Source organism: Armigeres subalbatus, chromosome 3 (assembly GCF_024139115.2).
Source record: "Armigeres subalbatus isolate Guangzhou_Male chromosome 3, GZ_Asu_2, whole genome shotgun sequence".
NCBI lineage: Eukaryota > Metazoa > Arthropoda > Insecta > Diptera > Culicidae > Armigeres > Armigeres subalbatus.
The window spans coordinates 406,707,246-406,730,292 of NC_085141.1; the positions used below are offsets into that span (position 1 = coordinate 406,707,246).

At 40.1% G+C, this 23,047-nt stretch overlaps 1 protein-coding gene across 7 annotated transcripts in view; it reads left to right on the top strand.

The window, feature by feature from the left end:
- The window catches only part of LOC134227073 (uncharacterized), a 130,200-nt gene that overhangs the window by 98,313 nt on the left and 8,840 nt on the right, over positions 1–23,047 (top strand). For all 7 annotated transcript variants that reach the window (XM_062708313.1, XM_062708307.1, XM_062708309.1 and 4 more), the window contains 5 exons: positions 16,962–17,404; positions 18,076–18,685; positions 18,753–18,863; positions 18,970–19,191; positions 19,259–19,364. In XM_062708313.1, the coding sequence (XP_062564297.1) occupies positions 16,962–17,404; positions 18,076–18,685; positions 18,753–18,863; positions 18,970–19,191; positions 19,259–19,364 (1,492 nt within the window). The remainder of the gene's footprint in view (positions 1–16,961; positions 17,405–18,075; positions 18,686–18,752; positions 18,864–18,969; positions 19,192–19,258; positions 19,365–23,047) is intronic.

The window sequence follows — 23,047 nt, forward strand, 5'->3', positions numbered from 1 at the left end:
GCTTCCATGGAATCGACAAATTGATGCTCTGCTGGCTCTACATCGTGTGCCATGCTATAGCATAGTCTCCCTTTTTTATTCATGTTTACATACATAAATACATGCCCTTCTGGGCACCCCCTCCAGAAATAGTTCAAGTCTTCGCAGCAAGCACACAATGGGATAGAGATGACATAAAAGGTGTGCCGCAGAAATGTGAGACTTCCGATTGAGAGTTATGTTTTTGCTACAACTGGCTGGTTCCCTAGCCAGCGTTGTATTAAATGTTATTGAACTTGACTTGCGGGTGCCATGTCAAGACGGTCAACACGGTAGGCACGTACGCGCGAAAAATGATATATCTGTGGAGTGAACGTGGCGATGTCAGGCGTTGTAGGTCGCTAGCCATGCCGTATAAAACAACATAAACTTTAAAGCTGGTAGGATTCGTGATTGATGCGTTAGTGCAAAAATGAAATTGTTTCAAAATAAATTATGTGAAAAATCAATACTTACTTACTTATGAATCCTGTACACCTCCGGTAGTGGAAAGGGCCGACTTGAAAGATCTCCATCCTGAGCGTTGCCCAGCTATCGCTTTAACCTGTTGCCAGGTTAGATTTCGGTCGACTTCTTTTATTTCTTTATTGAGGCCTCGCCGCCGAGAGCCTCTGGGTCTGCCTCTGCTGCGATGTCCCGCTGGGTTCCAGTCTAATTCTTGTTTACAGATTTCGTTTCCGCCCCTACGTAGAGTGTGGCCGACCCATTCCCACTTCCTATCCCGAGTCTCTGTTGCTATCGGCCTCTGGTTACAACGACGATGGAGCTCGTTGTTTGAGATCCAGTTGTGAGGCCACCAGGTCCGAATTAATACCGCAGGCATCTGTTGATGAACATCTGCAGCCGTTGAGTGTTCTTCACTGATACACACCATGTTGGAAGCTTTCAACATTTTCCACTGGTTGCCCGGCTACTGTGAAACTGGAAGGGGTCACCGTGTTTACATGCAACGATTTGGTTTTGTTGACGTTGATGACTAAACCTGCCGAAGAGGAGCGCTCGGCAAGGTCGTTGAGCTTACACTGCATATCAGAGCGCCGTTATGCGAGGAATGCAACGTCATCAGCCAATTCGAAGTCGTTAAGGTGCTCCATGGTTTTAGGCTGGCATAACAGCCCGCGGTTTGGTTCACGGTCAATAGCATCTACCAGAATCTCGTCGATTACGATGAGGAACAGTAACGGTGATAGAATACATCCTTGCCTTACACCAGCTACGTCCCGGATAGGGTCGGACAAGACCCCATTGTGCAGCACTCTACACGAAAAGGCCTCAGGAACCCCCTTGCGTCTCAGGGCGCCCCACATATTCTCGTGATTGAGACGGTCGAAAGCTTTTTCGTAGTCAATGAATACCAAGTAAAGGGACTCTTGGAATTCGTTGACCTGCTCCAGAATGATACGGAGCGTGACAATATGGTCCACACAGGATCTTCCGGCATGGAATCCGGCCTGCTGCCGCCGGAGAGTCGCTTCGACGCTGTTGGAGCCGCACCTCCTTGGTGAACAGACGCTCGTTAAGTCGTGTCAAATTTGTTTAAAGTTCCACCCAACACCAGGACTAGGCTAGTGCGCTTTGAGCGGCACACGGTCGCTTTGATAGGGCCTGCTTGGGGACACATGCAGCTTTTTATAGAAGTTCAACAGAGCTCCACAGGACGCATCCTCTCACTCTAGCTGATGTCAGAAGGACAACAGTGCCCGGGCTACACTACGAGCTAAGTACGCAACCCTTAGCTGGCAGTCAATTGTCATCGGTAGACCCGTGTAAGTGTGAGTATTGGAACTTGTGAGGACCAGCGCTATGTTAGGCGCTCCTTCCCGGATGTCAACTCACCATTTCGTAGCGCAAAATCAATCAATACTGTTAATACGAATTTGCCCTTTACAAACATCGCGAAACTGCGAGATAATCATGTAAAAATGTGTGAGGAAAAAAATGCATAAAATATTCTGAATTCTGTTTTTACATGATTTACATTTCCTTGGTTTTTGTAGGAACAAGGAAAATGCCACACGGGACATCGGGATACCGACGGAGAAATCGGTTTAACTTAAAATTGACAGTTCGAAAATTTAAAAATCACCCGTTCATAAGAATGGCTGGTGCTATTGAGTAATGTTCAATAAGACATCTATCAAAAATCATTCATTATCTGTCAAAAGTAATCTTGGTCACTATGGTCAGAATGTTTTGATAATTTTCGAACTTTCACTTTTAAGTTAAGTTCAAAGTGCTCGTTCTCAGTAATGCGCTGACCGATTTTCATGACCACGGGCTTTTCTCAAAGGGGATTAGTAGGCCTTTTTTTAGACCTAGATACCACAAGACCCCTCCCCGCGTTAATAAGATTAAAAAATGTCGGAGTTTTTTTTCGTTATTTTTGCTATTATAGCCAAATTCCTTCAGTAATCAAGTGCCATCAAGCTCTAACGTCACAAAACGAAGTAGATACATGAAATATATCAAGTAGAAGTGAGTTTGAACGTTTCCCATTTATCTTATTACTGTAGTTACCGATATTGAAAGCCATATATCCCTTATTTATTATTGACCATACCTCTGTCTTTTTAGTGACTTGGTCACTTTTTTCGGGCGAGTCACTAAAAAGTCTCTTTTTTCGACCTCAAGTCCCTAAAGTCACTTTTTCTCACAAAAAAGTCACTATTTTCAACTATTTTGAAACTATTGACTATTTTTGAATGAAGCTGAAAGTCGGATGATGCTTTGTTCATGGCGGAAATGAAATTACGGATCTTGGAAAAATGATCGCTCTGAAACTTCGCCAGCCATTTTACTCGCTGCTCTTATTGGCATTTCACCAGTAGCTAATTGACCTTTCCCGTCAAAAATTTGCTCAATCGATTCTTTATTTTATTTAAAGTCAACTTTCCCAAAGAACCCATATTTTTGATGCCTCTAAATATTTTAAAAAAAATTTGAAGCAAAATATTTTAAAAGTGTTGTTTTTCAAGATTGGTGGGCTAAAATTCGCCTGATTTTGAACGAACAGCGGGTGAATTTTTCAGACCGGTTTACACGTGCAGCATTTTTTCAACTTTTGTTTTGGATTTTTGAAGTGGTTAGAAGCTTGAGAGAGAGTTAAAAGAAAGAGAAAGTTAACCTTAAATAAACCAAAGAATCGATTGAGACAATAAAACGAGATGCCATTTTGACGGGAAAGGATATAGATATTATATCAAGGGGATATAGACATGTAGTAAAGTCCCCTTAATTTTGAAGATTGCATGCGCTGAGAAACATCGAATCATTGTAGCGAATTAAGAATGATTGTAGGGGAAAGTGGGGCAAGATGGCCATCCTAAGCGGTATCCCTTGTAAAATAGTGACACTCCTTCAAATTCTGCTGATTTGACCATGAAACACCTTTATAATGACCCGTCTTTAACATAAGTATCAATAAACACTGATTAATGACGTTACAGTATCTTATAAACTGGTTTTAAAAAGGTGTTTTTATGATGCCTGTATTTACCATATAGGGCAATATGACCACCCCGTCGGGGCAAGACGAGCATGGACCAAAAACTATATCAAAAGTGTGCTAAATTTATTTAGAATAGGGGACACATTTCTTGCACTTCTATGGATTATGTTCAAATGATGCTTCGTTAAAAAATGGCGTATTTCATGTTGATTTCTTGACAACTGGCACTACGACAATATAAGAATTTGCCTAAAACTAATTTTTACTGTTAAAACCATATCCTTTGTTTAAAATCATCTCTGATTCATGCAGAAACTATTTTGATCATTTTTTAAATGCATTCAAGGGTTAGGCGACTCTTAATCCTGGAGATGACCTTGTTCCTATACAGTTGGCAATACCGCCCAGGCCGACGTATATCAAAAGATTTATATCATATCGAACCTAATTACTGTGAATCTCCTCAAATTATTATTGTATATAGGCTGTAGTTATTTAAAATCTTCGGTAAATATCAATTTGTCCTCAAAAATGAGTAATTTAGGCTTCAATTGTTAAATTATGCAACTAGAAAGTTATAAGAAAATTCGAATTTCAACTAAGCCATCTTCAAATCAATATTACAAGAACAAGTGAGGTTGTCAAAGTGCATTTTTTAGTTGTATAGCCCTTTTACATTATTGTTAACCATCCCTTGTAATAATAATATGAACATAATGCTCACTTAAGTCATAATCAACGTTGGCTTTCTTGCCCGATATGTCTATCTTACCCCACTTTCCCCTATCTTACACCAGACGCAACAATCACGGTTGTGTTGTCTATTGAGTTATTAACGAAGTGATGATTCTTAGCGCGTGATATTTTGGTAAAATAAAAATATTTACATATTTTCAAATCGAAATAATGATAATTGAATCCATGATTGTACTGCAATCGAATTGAAAGGCGATAATTTAAATATGTGAGGGATCCCCAAAGAAAAAAGAAAGGCAAAAAGCCGTTTTTCCCTCCCAACATCCACTTCGATCAATATTTTGGAATTTTTCAAAATATATTGTGATGATAATTTATACATTTCAAATAGCATAAATGTAAAAGATTCCAATTGTGATTTTTTTTTAGATTTTTGCTATGTCTGAAACTTGATTATGCATATGTACAACATGTGATAGATTTAGTTCGGAAAAGGTATTGGAGGGTAACCGCCCCTTCGGTGGGCTTTGATCCCACGACCCCAGTTAGATTTAGATTTTGTTAGATTCGTTATATTTTGATAAATTTTGAATTTGAAGATGAGCCCGACGGTCCTGTATTATAAGCAGGAGGTCAAGCGTTCAATCCCAGGTTCGTTGTAACTGAATTTTCATAATTTTTGTTACGTTTTCTACCAAAACGATCCGTACTGATGTTCCTTTCGCACTAAAAATTCCAAAAACTTCCTAAACCTATAGCAAATCTGCATCTTTCTTAAGTAGGTGTTCAGCTAATCCAGTGATCGTAATTTTCACTCATTCTCACGAGAAGAGAATGTTCATTCACGCAGATTTTTGCCTAGAAATCATTTTCGGGGAAGAAAAACAGGTCTTATGAGTGATAGATAACCATGTTTCGCTCACTTCCAGTGGCGCAAACGTTTGATTTGCTCGCAGGACTACTCATAGTTTTTAGTAGTCCTACTTTTGACTGATATTTAGTAAAATTTCCTTGGCATAAAAAGAGAGGGCAAAAGTTAGCGTGCACGATTTTCGTTTCTTTTCTGAGTTTATTATGAGAGAGTGGTGATTGAAAGATGGTTTCCGTTACAAATTACGAAAAAAATTCTCCCTCGACCCAAAAACGCCTAATTTCGTCTCATCGAAATTGCAACTGAAACTGAAAGTCACTATTTGGTCACTTTTTCTGCAACTGAAAGTCACTATTTGGTCCCTTTTTTCGTCAGCTTTGGTCACTAAAGTCAGTGTTTTGAGCGGCATTGGTTGCTACCAGCCCTGTAATATTTCTTGAAATCTTGAAATATACCAAATCGTGTCAAAAACATTCCAATTCATCAAAAACATTCATGAGTTCAGGTTTTGAATTCTACCATAGAAGAAAAAAGGTGATACGCTCAGTACATCTTGCGCAGTTCACAGATATCAAATGATTCATGTGAAAATTCTTGGCGTGCCCCATAGTGATATTTTAGAGCCAGCGAAATATTCTGAAGTTGGCATATGCAACAACAGCCTCCAAAATGTCTTCGGCTTCAATCAGAAATCTTCTCAGCAGACCCTTAGTCACTTGTAAAGATTTGTCAGATCTATTAAATTACATTTGAATGTATGCAAGGTCATTCAAAATGTTCTTGAGTTCAGGTCGTTAAATTTACAATCATGTAGAAGCATGATGCATGTTTCAAACCAAGCTTAAGTCATTCCTCTCAGCTCAAAAATATCAGATGATTTATGTGGAAACATTGGGCTTGCCGCAAGTGGTATTCTAGAATTCACGAATCGTTCTGAAGTGTAGGTCGTAAGGCCTATGCGGTAACGGTCTTCAAAAAGTTCATGGCATCTATCAAAACTATTTCCAACAAATCCTTAGATGTCTGTGAAGCTGTTTTATACCAATCTTGCTACATTTCAACACACCCAACCCAAAGCCATCCAATGCGTTCTGGAGTTCACGTCGTCAGATTTATTATTTATTCAGACTAAGGCCGAAGTGGCCTGTGCGGTCTTCTCCATTCGGCTCGATCCATAGCAACACGTCGCCAACCACGCAGTCTACGGAGGGTCCGCAAGTCATCTTCCACCTGATCGATCTACCTTGCCCGCTGCGCACCTCGCCTCGTCAGATCGTTGTCGAGAACCGTTCTAACCGTGTTACTGTTCGACATTCAGCTCATGCAACTCGTGGTTCATTCGCCTTCTCCACGTACTGTCGGCCATCTGTACCCCACCATAGATGGTACGCAGCACTTTCCATTCGAAAAGTGTGCGTTGGTCCTCCACGAGCATCGTCCAGGTGTCGTGACCGTAAAGGACTACCGGTCTAATGAGCGTTTTGTAGATTGTCAGTTTGGTACTATGCGTCTCTCTGCGGGGCCCTCCTTAGCCGTGCGGTAAGACGCGCGGCTATAAAGCAAGACCATGCTGAGGGTGGTTGGGTTCGATTCCGGTGCCGGTCTAGGGAACTTTCGGATTGGAAATTGTCTCGACTTCCCTGGGCATAAAAGTATCATCGTGTTAGCCTCATGATATACGAATGCAAAAATGGTAACTTGGCTTAGAAACCTCGCAGTTAATAACTGTGGAAGTGCTTAATGAACACTAAGCTGCGAGGCGACTCTGTCCCAGTGTGGGATGTAATGCCAATAAGAAGAAGAAGATGCGTCTCTTAATTTCTTTGCTGGTATCATTTTCGGTAGTAATTCTTCTACCACCTCGATTTCGTCACCACCCATGCAAACTCGCGGTGGGTGGTTCACATTGTCTTCTCTTGAAGCTCTTCCTATCATGTACTTCGTCTTGGACGTGTTGATGACTAGTCCAATCCGTTTAGCTTCCCTTTTCAGTCTGATGTAGGCTTCCTCCATCTTCTCAAAGTTACGTGCCATAATATCTATGTCGTCGGCGAAGACAAACAGCTGGACGGACTTATTGAAAATTGTACCACTCGTGATAATCCCTGCTCTTCGTATTACCCCTTCTAAAGCGATGTTGAATAGCAGACACTAAAGACCATCACCTTGCCGTAACCCTCTGCGCGTGCTAGTCGACGGCATAAAATTTGGGAGAGTACCTTGTAGGCGGCCTTCAGCAATGTGATTGCGCGGTAGTTGCTACAATCCAGCTTATCATCCTTTTTGTAGATGGGACACACGACACCTTCTATCCACTCCTGCGGCAAAACTTCCTCCTCCCAAACCTTGGTAATGATTCAGTGCAGCACTCTAGCCAGTACCTCACCACCGTGTTTAAATAGCTCACCTGGTAGTTGGTCAACCCCAGGGGCTTTGTTGTTCTTCAGCCGGCCGATATCCTCCTGGATTTCCTGGAGATTCGTAGCCGGAAGTCGCATGTCCTGCGCGCGTGCTCCTAGATTAATTACTATACCGCCACCGTTGTCTGCCATATCGCCATTCAGGTGCTCTTCGTAGTGCTGCCGCCACCTTTGGATCACCTCACGCCCGTTTGTAAGAAGGTTCTCGTTTATGTTCTTACACATATCGGGCTGTGGCATGTGGCCCTTACGTGAACGGTTTAACTTCTCATAGAACTTTCGTTATTATGCGTGCGTTATTAGCGCGGTCCAGTTCCTCCGTCTCTTCACGGTCTCGATCTTCATGCTGGCGCTTTTTCCACCGCAAAATTGAGTTTTGTCTGTTCCGCGCCCGTTTGTATCGTGCTTCGTTCGCCCTCGTGCGGTGTTGCAGCAATCTCGCCCATGCTGCATTCTTCTCCTCAACTAACTGCTCACATTCGCCGTCATTCCAGTCGTTTCTCTGATCCGGAGCCACCGTGTCTAGTGCAGCGGTTGCGGTGCTTCCAATAAGCCATCTTCAAGAGATGCTGCGCCTAGCTGCTCTTCCGTTGGGAGTGCCACCTCCAGCTTCTGCGAGTAGTCTTGGGCTAGTCTACCGTCTTGTAGCCGCCCAATGTTTAGCCGCGGCGGACGACTCCGACGCGTGTTGTACACCGTCAAGAGTTTTGAGCGACGAGGTAGTGGTCGGATTCAATACTCGCACTGCGGTAAGTGCGTACGTTCGTGATGTCGGAGAAGAATTCCGTTACTTGATTAGGTGATTTCCATGTGGCCTTGTGGATATTCTTGCGGGGGAAGAAAGTGCTTCGGACTACCATTCCGCGGGAGGCTGCAAAGTTTATGCATCGTTGGCCGTTGTCGTTCGATACGGTATGCAGACTATCCGGTCCGATGATCGGTCTATACATTTCCTCCCTTCCTACCTGAGCGTTCATGTCACCGATGACGATTTTGACGTCCCGCAGTGGGCATCCATCGTATGTCTGCTCCAGCTGTGCATAGAACGCTTCTTTCTTGTCGTCGGGTCTCCCTTCGTGTGGGCAGTGCACGTTGATGATGCTATAGTTGAAGAAACGGCCTTTTATCCTCAGCTTGCACATCCTTGCGTTGATTGGCTGCCACCCAATCACGCGTTGGTGCATCTTACCCAGCACTATGAAAGGCCAATTCCCAGCTCGTTGGTGGTGCCACAGCTGTTGTTGTAAGCTTCCAATCGTGATCCTTTATTCGTCGCCTAGGTCGTTGCCGATTGCATCGAGTCATATTATCTTCTATGTCTAATGAACAAAAGAATCTGAAAAAAAGGATGGATTTTCCACAAAAAATTCTGGTGAACATTAATGTTGATTATGGAAACCATTTCCTTGATCGATTATGTATGTATTATAGACCCAACAACAAGTGGTTTGTTTGAAAGCCATAAAGATGTTCAGAAAGAACAACTAAAATGTCAGATGATTCGAAAAATGTTGCACAAGCCTTGGCTGACGATATCTTTACGAAAGCCAGGGTAGAGAATGCAGTGAGATCTTTTGAGCCTTATAAATCTGCAGGACCGGACGGAATAATTCCAGCAATGCTTCAAAACGGAGAATCAGTGCTGATTCCGCCGTTAATTGAGATTTTCAAGGCAAGTCTAAGACTCAATTATATTCCATCTTCATGGAGGAAAGTAAAAGTTATCTTTATACCAAAAGTAGGAAAGCGAGATAAGACGCATCCTAAATCATTCAGGCCCATTAGTCTTTCATCAGTTCTATTGTAAACTATGGAAAAGGTGTTGAGTAATAAATTATATCAACTCAAATTATCTGCTAAAACTTCAACTGTCTAAGTTCCAGTTTGCCTACCAGACAGATAAGTCAACAATTACGACAGTTCAAACAGTGGTATCTAAAGTGGAAAAAGCGCTATCGGTAAAAGAAATAGCACTGCGTTCTTTCTTGGACAATGAAGGAGCGTTCGATAACGCTTCTTATTCGTCAATGGATCGTGCCATGCAGAAAAGAAACTTCGACACGAACATTATCAAATGGATTCACACCATGCTTGCAAAAGAGAAATCTCTTCAGAGGTTGAAAGTTCGTCTCTTGCAGTATGGGCAGAAGGTTGCCCTCAAGGAGGGGTCCTTTCACCACAAATGTGGTCCTTAGTTGTAGACGATTTTGTAGGAAGCTTAGAAGAAAAAGGTTTCGAGGTTGTAGGCTTTGCTGACGATATTGTCATCATAGTGAGGGGGTAATTCGACAATATCCTTTCTGAAAGAATGCAATTGACCAGTGACGTAGGTTGACAGTTCACAGAGCTATTTCACCAGGACTTAGCCTCCGGTGAAGCTCCCGATAAAATTGTTTCGTCATTTTATTCGCATGTAGATGTCTTCTGCGATTGATTTCATGCTGAATCCAAAGAATATCACTGAAATATCCGAATCACAGCACTTTTAAACTAAAATATGAAATTTAATTTTCCCTTCATCGATTTTTCTTCTAACACCTTGTAAACAAGCTCTGTGAACTGTCAAAATAAGTGATAAATAATAATCTTGATCTAAACTTGATCTAAAAGCTCTAAAGCTTGGAGGACTAGAAATTCAGCTTAGTGAACAGGTCAAATACCTGGGAGTCATTCTGGATTCTAAACTGAACTGGAATGCTCATATTGAGTGTGCGATCGGAAAGGCAACTAGTGCCTTCTGGATATGCTCTAAAACATTTGGAAGAAAATGGGGCTTAAGACCAAAAATGATAAAGTGGATCTATACTTCCATTATTCGTCCAAAACTGACATATGCTGCTCTTGTATGGTGGCCAAAAATAAAAGAGGCTACTGCACAGAAGAAGCTGACAAAACTGCAAAGGTTAGTGTCCATTGCTATAACGGGAGCAATGCGTATCACCCCTTCAAAATCGTTGAATGCAATTCTAAATCTGCTACCATTGTATGAATTCGTGCAGTTAGAAGTGGAAAAAAATATGCAAAAACTTAAACGATTGAAGTTATTCAAGTCAGGCGTCTAGTGTGCCACTTGAGTATCTCACAAAATTTTCAATATGGGCCAGTGATGAATATGAGTGGAGACTGGATGAAACCTGTGGAGAACTATAACATTCCTTATAACATACGTGAGCCATCACGTATGGACTGGGAAGTCGGAGGTCCTACTGTTCGGGACGGTTCCATAAAATTCTACACAGATGGCTCAAAAATAGGAACAAAAACGGGAGCAGAAATCTTCGGCCCCGGGATATCGATCTCAGTGGCAATGGGAAACTATCCAACGATGTTTCAAACGGAGATTTTTGCTATAATGTAATGTCCTAATATCTGTGTAGAGAGAAAGTATAGATATGCAAATAATTGTATATCATGTATATCAAAACTTGTCTGGGACTGCATTTTTCATTGCGAAAAGTGTGCCAAGAGAACTCCGTAAATCTGTACTGGGTTCCAGGACACTGTGGTATTGAAAGTAATGAAAAAGCAGACGAGCTTGCGAAACGAGGTTCAAATACACAGTTTATTGGCCCAGAACCTTTCTGCGGCATATCATACTGTACTATAACATTGGTTGATGACCAACTGGTTGGTTGCCGAAAAGTGTGCTCAATCAAAGAGATTTGTAATTCCCAATGTTAAAGTAACCGAAAAGCTCTTGGAGCTCAGCAAGAGAGCTCTTTGCACCTTCACTGGCCTAATAACCAGACACTGCCCGAGCAGATATCACTTGAAAAATATTGGCCAGGTTCAGAATGGTATCTGTCGTTTCTGTAACACGGAACGTCGGAACAACTGCTTTGCAGTTGTGATGCATTGTACAAGGGTAGATCTAAATTTCTAAATAGTAGCTTTATGCAACCAGGAGATATTTGGACTGCAAATTCTGGAAAGGTGGTGGGTTTTATTAACTCAATTCTAGTGGGGATTCTCATCGATTTGTTTTCGGCGAAAATTAACAAAATAAAACTTTGCCAGACTGTCCGGACGTTTCGGTCGATTTACTGGCCTTCGACCATCTTCTGCGGACACTAAACATCACATATATTGTTAAAAAACACACAGAATTTTACATTATTTTACATACAATCTTCCAGTCACTTATTTTCTAACATGCAGCCATTACTATTAACTATTGACACACAAACATAGTACAATCTTTACATTCTAACTGCTATAGGTATTAGATCTAAGATTTCTAATAATAGAGTTGTACGCATTTTTAAAATTTGCTGAGTCTTTTGCTTATTTACTACATTTTCGTCTCCTTTAATCTTAATGTAAAATGTTTCTGCAGTCAGTCTTGTATTGTTTTTGCTTATTTTGTTTGTTTTTTCAAAGTCAAGAATGTGTCCCTCTTCTATAGTGTGCTGTGATAAACCTGAACCGGAAATGTTTTTGTTTTCACATTGTATTTATGCTGGTCCAGACGTTTATATAAAAACTGGCTTGTTTCACCGATGTACGATTTTTCACATGCACCGCACGGTATATCATACACTAAATTTGTATTTTTGTTTTTTGGTATTACGTCTTTGGTTTTCGTAAATAACACATCTTTAATTTTGTCAACCGGTTTGTAAGTTTGTATAGTCATGTTGTCTCAAATATCTCGATAGTTTTTCTCCTAGTCCTTTTATGTACGGGATAGTTACAAAATTGTTTGTTGAGTTCTCTCTGTTTTGCTTTTGTAATGAATTATACATATTGTGTAACCTTTCCCTAATTACTTTTTCCACGAGAAAACACGGGTAGTTATTATTCTTGAAAATTTGATTAACAGTTTTAGCGTGTTTTCTCGGTACTTAGCGTGTGTCAATTTTAATGCTCTATCAGATAAGGGGAAAACGGTCGTTGTTATGAAACGCGACGAATACAACGAAAAGATGCAAACCTTGGTAAACGACAGGGAAACGAATGAGCCGATCACAAACGATCCAACGAAGAGAACACTGAAGAGGACAAATGCAATCATTGATGTTTGGCATGAGAAGGGTTTCATTCAATATTCGGAGAGGAAAAACTGAAGATTTTCACCTGCAACCCGAGTATACGGCCTGCCGAAAACCCATAAAGAAGGAAGACCTTTGCGTATCATAAATTAGATAATCTGAACAGCGACGTACAGTATGGTAAAGTACTTACTTGTCCGGAATACTTAACCATGTGACTGGCAAAACTGAGCACCACATTACAAACAGTTTTCAGTTTGCCGATGAAATGCGTGGACAACGAATAACAGATGATACTGTTTTGTTCTCCCTTGACGTAGTCTCTCTGTTTACGAATGTTCCAGTCGACTTTGCGTTGGAATCCGTTCGTTTACGATGGGGAGAAATACAAGAACACACATCGCTAGATGAGGCAAGCTTTTTCGAGATTCTGCAGATTGTACTGGAATCAACTTTCTTTCAGTACAATGGGAAATTTTACAAACAAAAATTTGGCATCCCGATGGGCTCTCCCTTTCCCTGTTGTAGCAAACATTGTATTGGAGAGAATCGAGAGAGCAGCTCTAGAAAAACTACACGACCGGGGAATCGTTCCATTGTTTTTCAAACGATATGTAGGGGAACGGTTCGCCACTTCATCTCATAGCTCCTATTTCCATCCCATCAAAAACAAAGCAATGGAAAGGAATTTGGTTTGTTTATCATTTTTGAGATTTTTACAGCAGTGAGCACGCATGTTGACAAAAAGAAGCGACGAATTTGGTGCCGTATTTCTTTGTTTAGCGATGAGATGGATATATGTACAGTGAGATGGAGATCGGAACAGTTCCCCTAGATGACTGCCTGCTAGGAGCGAAAGCGGAGAACGTGGAAACGGTCTTGAATGAATTCAACAGTTTTCATCAACGACTTCAGTTTACGGTAGAAAATGAATGCGATGGCAAACTGAAATTCCTTGATATGGTTTTGCGACGAGAGAATAATGTAATAACAACAGAGTGGTTCCCAAAAGATGTGAATGGTAGATATTTGGATTACGCATCGGTGAGCCCTTTCGTACATAAAAAGAACAGCATCGTAGCTTTAGTTGATAGAGCATTAAAATTGACACACGCTAAGTACCGAGAAAACACGCTAAAAACTGTTAAGCAAATTTTCAAGAATAATAACTACCCGTGTTTTCTCGTGGAAAAAGTAATTAGGGAAAGGTTACACAATATGTATAATTCATTACAAAAGCAAAACAGAGAGAGCTCAACAAACAATTTTGTAACTATCCCGTACATAAAAGGACTAGGAGAAAAACTATCGAGATATTTGAGACAACGTGACTATGAAGTAGCTTACAAACCGGTTGACAAAATTAAGGATGTGTTATTTACGAAAACCAAAAAAACAAAAATACAAATTTAGTTTATGACATACCGTGCGGTGCATGTGAAAAATCGTACATCGGTGAAAATAGCCAGTTCTTATATGAACGTCTGAACCAGCATAAATTCAATGTGAAAACAAAAAACATTTCCGGTACAGGTTTATCGCAGCACACTATAGAAGAGGGACACATTTTGACTTTGAAAAACCAGAATACTTGACAAAATAAGCAAAAAGAATACAAGACTGACTGCATAAACATTTTACATTAAGATTAAAGGAGACGAAAATGTAGTAAATAAGCAAAAGGACTCTGCAAATTTTAAAAATGCGTACAACTCTCTTATTAGCAAACTTAGAACTAATACCAATAGTTAGAGTAATGGCTGTCTGTTAGAAAATAAGTGACTGGAAGATTGTATGTTATTATTTTGTAAAATTTTATGTGTTTTTAATAATATATTTGGTTTTTAGTGTCCCCAGAAGATGGTCGAAGGCCAGTAAATCGACCGAAACGTCCGGACAGTCTGGCAAAGTTTTGTTTTGTCATTTTCGCCGAAAACAAATCGATGAGAATCCCCACCAGCAATTTCGCGGCGATTGATCCATTGTAAACATTAACTCAATTCTACCGGACTGGGAAAAGACGCATCTTAAGTTGTTTACTTGACAAATGGTGATCAACCTATAAGATGCGAATACATAGTGAAGAGTAATCAGGGGTATACCACAAAAGTTCAACTCAATGGGCGCAGTGGTTCTACGCCCCAACAAAAAAAATCTTCTATGTCGTTCGTAATTGTTGTTTTTAATGTCGGCTTATTGGGCCTGCGCAAACCTCCTGTCTCGTCGGAATCGGAAGGCCGTCGTGTCAGGGCTGTCCACCTAACACCAGGACTTCTCCTTTTTGGGTAACTGAAGAATCTTCGGTAGGCTCTACCTCACCAGGTTGGCGCTACCTACATCGCGTTAAAATGGCTGCCTTCTCGAAACAAAGCTGCGTGCACAGTTTTGCTTAGAGTTCCTCACTGGTTACCTCAAACATGGGGAGTACTCGCTGATGTAAGCCGCTCCTAACCTCCTAACAGACGGCTGATCAGATTTGCTCTTTTCACTGTCAGCATAAAACCATAATTCCTACCAGGGTTGGTTACTCGATCTTCCCTAAAGTTGCTCGTATCCCGGTCGGCATTGCGAGAGGTTTAGGATAGGAGTAACTGGGTAAGATGCTAAAGACAGCGACATGGGGCTATTTTATTCCTTCTGCCGGGGTTAAACTTAATCTGTAGACAAAGTTAAAAATAAATTCCTTCTGATACGCAAGGTACCGATGGTACGCGTTTCACAGCATTTACCATGCCCAACAATATCAACAATAACAATAGATTATTCATTAGTACCGTGATGTGTCCTAATTTCGCGCAACTTCGCGCATTACAAAATCATTTTTTTTTTTCAATTTCTAGGTACCAGTCAAAATTGAAAAATCTGTTGGATTACAAACTATCATTGTTGTTAAATGTTTTTCACGAAAGAATTTGAAAAACAAACTTGGTTTAGTACACCAAATAAAATTATTTCAATTTGGTCCTCCTATCGACCGCCATATTTGCTTGTGCTTAGCACAGAGACGAAGAACATGACCCAAGTAAACAAATGATTTTACTGTACAAAAGTGGCTACTTTTTGGAAATATTTGTATCCATTATGCTCTGCTGGATATGTTTATTCGTCATTACTATTGAAAAGTGTGAAATTTTATGTATTTTGTGTTTATTTAGACTTTCGCTTTGTGCGCGAAGTTAGGCATATGAGAGTAATTAGGGTGCCTAATTTCGTTTATTGTTGTTGCGTTGTTTCATTTGCAACATTCTAATGAAACAAAAGCAATATATAGGCACAGGACAGTTATACACTGAATAGAACCCAAAGAGTTCAAATCCCATACGCTTTTTATCTAATTTTCAGGCAGATAACCACCGACATCGACTAATGTTGACTTGGAAAATCTTATAGATTAGTGCCTGAAATAGCTATCGAATCCGATGGCTAAAATGATGCTAAACTTGAGTCAAGGATAAAACTACAGCAGCTTTTTCGATAATGTATATAATATTGAAGATGTCTTATATGAAACACATATTTGAAGATGTCCTATGTAAGAGATAGCGGAATTTAAGACTTTCATACATGATGTCTCTAAAATTAAAACTTTTTTTAATACACCAGTTAAACATTGCTCATACATTGCCTTTTTTCCTAAAATACGGTTTATATTTCAGAAGAAAATGATATATTAGGAATTATGACTTGTGTCAACTAAAATTCATGAAGTAAAATCTAAGCAAAGCTCCAGAGGGGTATACCATTTCGACTAAAGAATGCTCGCTTAACTTTTCAAAAGGACCTAAGTAAATTTTTTTCATGAATTAATTTGAATAGCGCAATCAACAGAAAAACACTGAAGCTTTTGATTGCAGTACTCAAATTAATTCATGAAAAAAATGTTACTTAGGTCCTTTTGAAAAGTTAATCTAGAATGGGTCACTGACGGCTGTCTGATACCGTTATCTGCATATTTTGAACAATGGATGCATGCTTCTATTGATCAACTGATTATATTTTATCAAACCAATAACGATATTCAATTCCAAACATGAGCGAAGTTAGGAACATTTTTGCGCGAAATAAGGAACTATCCTATTTTCATGCGCGAAATAAGGAGCGTATAACGGTTTCAGATTCATACCGCAATTTTTTTTCAATAGTAGGAAAGTTTGCAAGTAACATTTTTCTGAGAACCTAGAATCCTTCTACTACGTGATGCAGTAGCAAATGTTCCCAAATGGTTACAACATGTTTCTCAATGAACGTTTTAACTTTGTCAGATCTTAAGTGCGCGAAATTAGGGTGCTTCACGGTAGTTGTAATAAAATAAATCATTTTAAATTTCTTCTTCAATTACCAAACATGAAAATGAAAACGCAAAAAAGCTTATGAATTCCGAAATCTTGTGCTTCAAGGATCCCTAGAAAACAACCAGATACGCATCGGATTCAGGACGACCCAGGATTATTATGAGCACAGCGACTTATGCAACTTTTTCTCTCTTATCTTTTCAGGGTCAGAATGGCTTCGAAGAGATCCGCCGATTCGTCAAACAGGGCGGTGACTTTGGCAAGGATCTCATTGCAATCCTGCAGGAGCGAACGGAGATCGAACAGATCTACGCAAAGTCACTGTCCAAAATTGCCAACAAGCTCAATAAAGCGTGCCGTGATTTGCCTGGAACGATCGCCGACTCGTGGCGAGCGGTTTCCACGGAGATCGAAAGCCGCGGGGAGATTCACCGACAGTTTTCCAACTCGCTTGCGGACGAGCTGGTCAAACCGCTCAAAACGGTACTGGACAACCAGCACAAGGCCCGCAAAGCTATCGAGAACAATGTGGACAAGTCGGCGCGGATTCTGGCCGAGTGGCGGGCTGCCGAGCTGAAGGCCAAGAAGGGCTCACATCACGCATCGCGAGAGAATGAGAAACTGCAGGACGCAATGCTGGATGTAAAGTAAGTATGACAAGCGGGAATTAATTTGGATCATCATCATAGACGAATCCAAGTAAAAATAAGAAGAAGACACACGACGGTGTTAACTTTGACAGATCCTACAGCACAGCATAGGAAGATCATTTTAAAATGCTTATAATAAATTCTAGACAAATTGTAATTAAAATCTGATTGATGTACGGCACGGAAAAAGTTCTGAATTACATATCAGGAAGCTTATCTCAATTTTTTGAATATTTTCCAAAAATGTATCTATCATACAGTTCGGAACTTTTTCCGTATCATACATCGATCAGATTTTAATTACATTTTGTCTAGAATTTATTATAAGCATTTTAAAATGATCTTCCTATGCTGTGCTGTAGGATCTGTCAAAGTTAACACCGTCGTGTCTTCTTCTTATCCTTACTTGGATTCGTCTATTGCAAAGTTAGGCATCTACCAATGAAAAAATCTCTCTTTCAAAAGGACCTAAGTAGCATTTTTCATGAATTAATTTGAATAGCTCAATCAACAGAACAACATGTAAGCTATTGATTGCAGTATTCAAAATAATTCATGATAAAAATGTTACTTAGATCCTTTTGAAAAGTTAAGCGAGAAATGTCCTATACTTTGAACCAATGGTGTTTAAGTTGTTTAATATATTTTTTCCCAATATTCTTTTCAAGATTACAACGATCACCATCGTTGGGAATATTGCACAAAACCATAGAAAAGGAATCGAAATCCTCCGAGAAGGACAGTTCTAAGCTAGATACCAAACGCAAGAAAGCAGAAGACACCGTCAAGAAAGCAGACGTTGAATACTACACTCTGTGTATCCGAGCCGAGCGAGCGCGCGTTGATTGGGAGATGTCCGTCCTTCGGGGATCTTCGATGTTGCAATCGCTGGAAAACCAACGGCTCAACCACTTCAAAAACTATGTTTCTAGCTACTTACGACTGGTGTCCGATATGAATCCAGTTGTGACGAAGGTCACCGATCGACTCGGTCCGCAGGTCCAGATGTGCAACGTGCAGAAGGATTTGGACGTTTTGAAAAACATTCGCCGAGCGACGGAAGGACCAAGTGAACAGCTTTTGCCAGACTTCTACTGCGAGCACACCACCCTGGCAATGAATCGAGAACGAAGAAAGCAATCACTAGTCAAACTGCTGCAACTGATCCGCCAAGATCTGGACCGGGAGCGACGATCTCGAAACAGCCTCAAAGGATTCTCGCAAACATTCGAACCCAATGTTGAGGGCAATCAGAACATTGCGGATAAGTTGTATCATGTGAGTAATTTGGTCTGCGTTAAAAATGGGGCGTTGTAAACCAATTTCGCATTTTTTGTTTGCACAGATAAGGTCAATGTTAACATACTTGGAGGGTGCTAGGTACAAGCTGCAGTCGGCACTATTTGAGCTAGATCACAAGCCTCGCTCGAGTCATCCATTAGCGCAGCATATACAGGTTGGTATTTTTTTTATTTGGTTGCGGTGCGCACTCCCCGCAAAATACGTGAATGAAAAAAGTCAAACAATGTTTCATTAAATTATTTGCATTTCTCTCTCGACAGATAACACGAGATCGCACAGGGTTGCAGACGAGTGTGCTAAAGGTTCCCCTTTGGCTGAAAAACGAACAGGAGGAGGAAGATAATGGACAGGAGTCGAGTACGAATGGTGGGTGTTCGGGGTCGGACATTGGCGGAGAAAGGGTAGAGTGCCTGGACATCAAGAATGATACGCTGATAAAGCACATGGCACAAAAATACGGCAGGACGGAAGAGGATCATTACGTAAGTAGCTTGTCTGCTCCAAGTATGCTAAGATATTTTTAAAACAATTCTAATTATATGTGTACAGAGCTCCAATAAATCCAATAAAATGAGTTCTCCACCTGATGAAAACGGCCCAACGTGGGACAGAGGCGTAGCGGATGGTGTGTCCAATCAACCAGATTCGGATTTTGGTATGTGCAGAATAACTAGTACTAACACACTTCAACCTCTATTTACGACAAAAAATCAATTCAAAATAGTTAACATGTCAACTTTTACTCGTTGTGCTAAGCTTTTGTAGCCCATATAATGAAAAACTTTTGTCATAGCATTCAAATGCATTGTAAAATAACCATCTAAGATTTAAACAATCAAAAAACCAGATTAAAAAACACCTAGCGTTAATGGTGTCTTTCTCGCATTATTAACAAAATAAAAGAAAAAATACATAAGATAGGTCAAAATATCATTTTAGTAGGATGGATATAGCTATTTGCATCAATTCAAATTTATTTGCGTTCACTTGAATGCATTCCAGCAATTCCTGGAAAACAATTAAACTTATGTTCTATTATTTTTTTTTATCCTGTTCGAGTGTGCCACTGCGACCTGTTATTAGATCTATTGTAGCGTTACCCGTATCCTTAGTGTTTAAGTGCATGTCGAATTACTTCATTACTATTGATAAGCAATGCAATATCGGTTTCGATACAGTTGTTGTTTTGTTTTCTCAAGAGCACCATGACAAGGTCCCGCTATTTAGACCCTTCACAGAGAGCAATCCCATTGAAGGCGCGCCCCTTATCAATAGGAAATCAATCCTTTCTTGAGAAAACAGAACAGTGATACTGTTTTGGCCATGCATCGGAGCCCTAGCCACATCCTTGTCTTGCTTCTAGAATATCACCAGTAAAACAATGAAAACCCGGGATTTAGCTCTGTCTACAAGACCATTTCAAGCAAGAGAATTTGTTCAGTAATAAGAACTTCCGTGTGTTCCTCTCACTACCATTGTTCACCAGTTCAAAAAGAGTTAGTACGTATTTAAACCCCTAACTCGACTTTTCCAGCAGTCAGTTCAGCCTAGGACCGGGTACCGAGGTTTTTTTTAACTGTTTTATTATTTACTAGCAGACCCGACGAACTTCGAACTTTATTCTCTTATTATTTCTCGAGTTATGAAGAAATTGGTATTTCATTTGTATGGTGGCCCCCTTTCCAAAGCGTGGAGGGATCTCGAATTATCTTAAGAACCTTCCCCGGCCCGAAAAACCTCCACATATCAAGTTTTACGCTGATCGGTTCAGTAGTTTCCGAGTCTATAAAGTTCAGACAGACAGAAATTCATTTTTATGTATATAGATTTTTGATTTTGATTATACTCATACATATAGTCACAGTCTGTGAATATCATCACTTGCCTTTCGTTACCCCTAGAAATACTACAACAGGATTGCTAGTTACTTCTAAGAAAACATTTGTAACTGATGCCTCGGTTTAGCTTTTTCTTGTCTTCGTGTTAGTTTCTTCCTGAGATTTTTGTTTTCCCTTGAAAGTCTTTTGATTTTCCACTGGAAAATCCTATATATCTCTCCGGGATAACCCGATCTATTTTGATTCATCTTAATTTTCTCGAAATTTCTTTCTGAATGTCCCCAGGAAACTATTCTGAATTGTCTATGTGGGAAAATCTTCGGGACAATCAATGGTTCAGCAGAACTACAGTTCATAATAAACCTGTAGAAATTGAGTCCCCAAGGACGGTCCCGAACGGACCTAAACGTTGGACAAAATTTAATAACAGTGTTATGATTTTTTTGAGACTGAAAGCCATCTCTGAAACATCAAACAGTACAGTAAAAAAAATAATAGTAGATCTGTATGGACGACTTCAATGCGAAGATTGGATCCGACAACTCGAACCACGAGCGCATCATGGATCGTCCGTTACCATGGAGAAATAAGCGAAAACGGAGAGCGACATGGGAGGATTGCCCTTCCCCCGTTGACCGGTTCCCAAGGTAGCTTGAGTCTTCCGCGATGGCTTTACAGCTTTCTTGGTGTACATGAGTTAGACAAAAAGGTTGTGATAGGCAAAATTTTGTCGAAATTCAAACTAGCAAAACTTTGGTTAGAATAATCAAACTCAGCATTCTGTCCTTATCCTTATCCAAAATCTTAGATCGGTCTTCTGGCACCGAAGATGTTTAGGGTTTTCCGAGGAAATGTTTAAAATGCATTTTTTTCTTCTGGTTGTAATTAGGGTAAGACGGTATAATGCGCCCCACCTGGCAAACACGCCCCCTTTGATTCTTAGAAAACTAATACTAACTAGGGGTCAAAATCAGTTAACACGTTTAAATATTTGTAAAACCATCATACTATGTGGATGTGGAAGTATTTTTGTATTACATAATGAAAATAATAGCAAAATCCATAAATTTACAGTTATGATGTAACTTTCGATGTATGTTTGCTCAACATTTTGGAGCGACGCTAGCACACTGTCCGTAAAACTTGCATTGGAACACTCAGTTGGGCAACAAAATAACTTTTCTCAGTTTTCTTAAAAAATGTAACGTTTTTAAAAATATGTTTCACTGGTCAACACGCCCCAGAGTAGGCAGGACGATATGCCCTTACCAACTGGGCACAAGCGCGGCGAGCTTGCAACAGTTGCTTCCAAATTGTTTGAAAACTATTGAAATGTGATTCAAACTTGCTTAAATGGACTTATGTTGATTTTCAATGACAAGCAAATAAGGATATGTAACCTTTTTATTATGGGATTGATAAAATACTAATGGAGGGCTGTGAAACGTCTTTGGTTAAGGTCGGGTGTATTGCGCAGGCACTTTTAGAAATTCATTTTTTCAGATAACAAAACGTAGTGGAATTAAATGGAGAGTACTAAACTCGTCTTAGACGGTTGAATACATTCCACTAAAAAGAGCTTGAAATATTTTTTCTGAACCCTGGATGTCTCAATGCGACTCGCCAATGTTAATGTGAGGTACACAAGCTTCTAGAGACTCGCGTGCGCTAAATTTTTTGTACGTGTAGCAGTCGTTGCTCAATCTCATCCTTTCTTGTACGCGTGCATGATGTGTGCTTTTCACTTCCTATTTATCACTATTCACTTCTCACTTTTCATTTCTTACTTCTCATTTTTTACTTCTCACCAGAGGCATCGCGTCCGCATATGCAACCTGTGCACTGCTCAGGTAGCAATTTTAATCCTAACATTTAAACTCTCGATAGATTTTTTGGCATTCTTATTCAAAGATAAATTTTGGATTAAGTGCATTTATCATTTGTTTTGTTCAAATTTGACAAATACATAATCGTAAAATATGCACAGTTTTTTTTATAGGCGGCATGTGATATGAGCCAGGCAACTGAAATGCTGCGATGGGGGCGCGTTATATTTTACTCTACGATACCGAAACGACGCACCGCCACATGTTGTCCAACACGTACACTTCCAACCGAGAACGGTTTGCCATACACGCATTATTTTATATGTGTCGGAGACGAGCCAGCCTCGGGCTGAAAGTCTCCCTAATAAAAACAAAAAAAAAATATATGTGTAGGTCATCCGCCCTAACCGCAATCGGCGATGTATAGGTAGTAGGGTGTCCCAAAAAAACACTACACTGAACTCTTCCTAATTCGATATTCTATAACTGGATATTTTCTTTAACTCGATGAAATCCAAAGTCCATTGAATCTAGCATATTGCGCTCCCTCCGTAATCGATATCTCCCTTACGCAATATTCTCTAAGTCGAAGTAATCTTCCAAAGCATTTTCACCTCTCTAACTCGATGTTATCAGAAACAGCTACATGCACGATATACATAGTTAGAAATTAG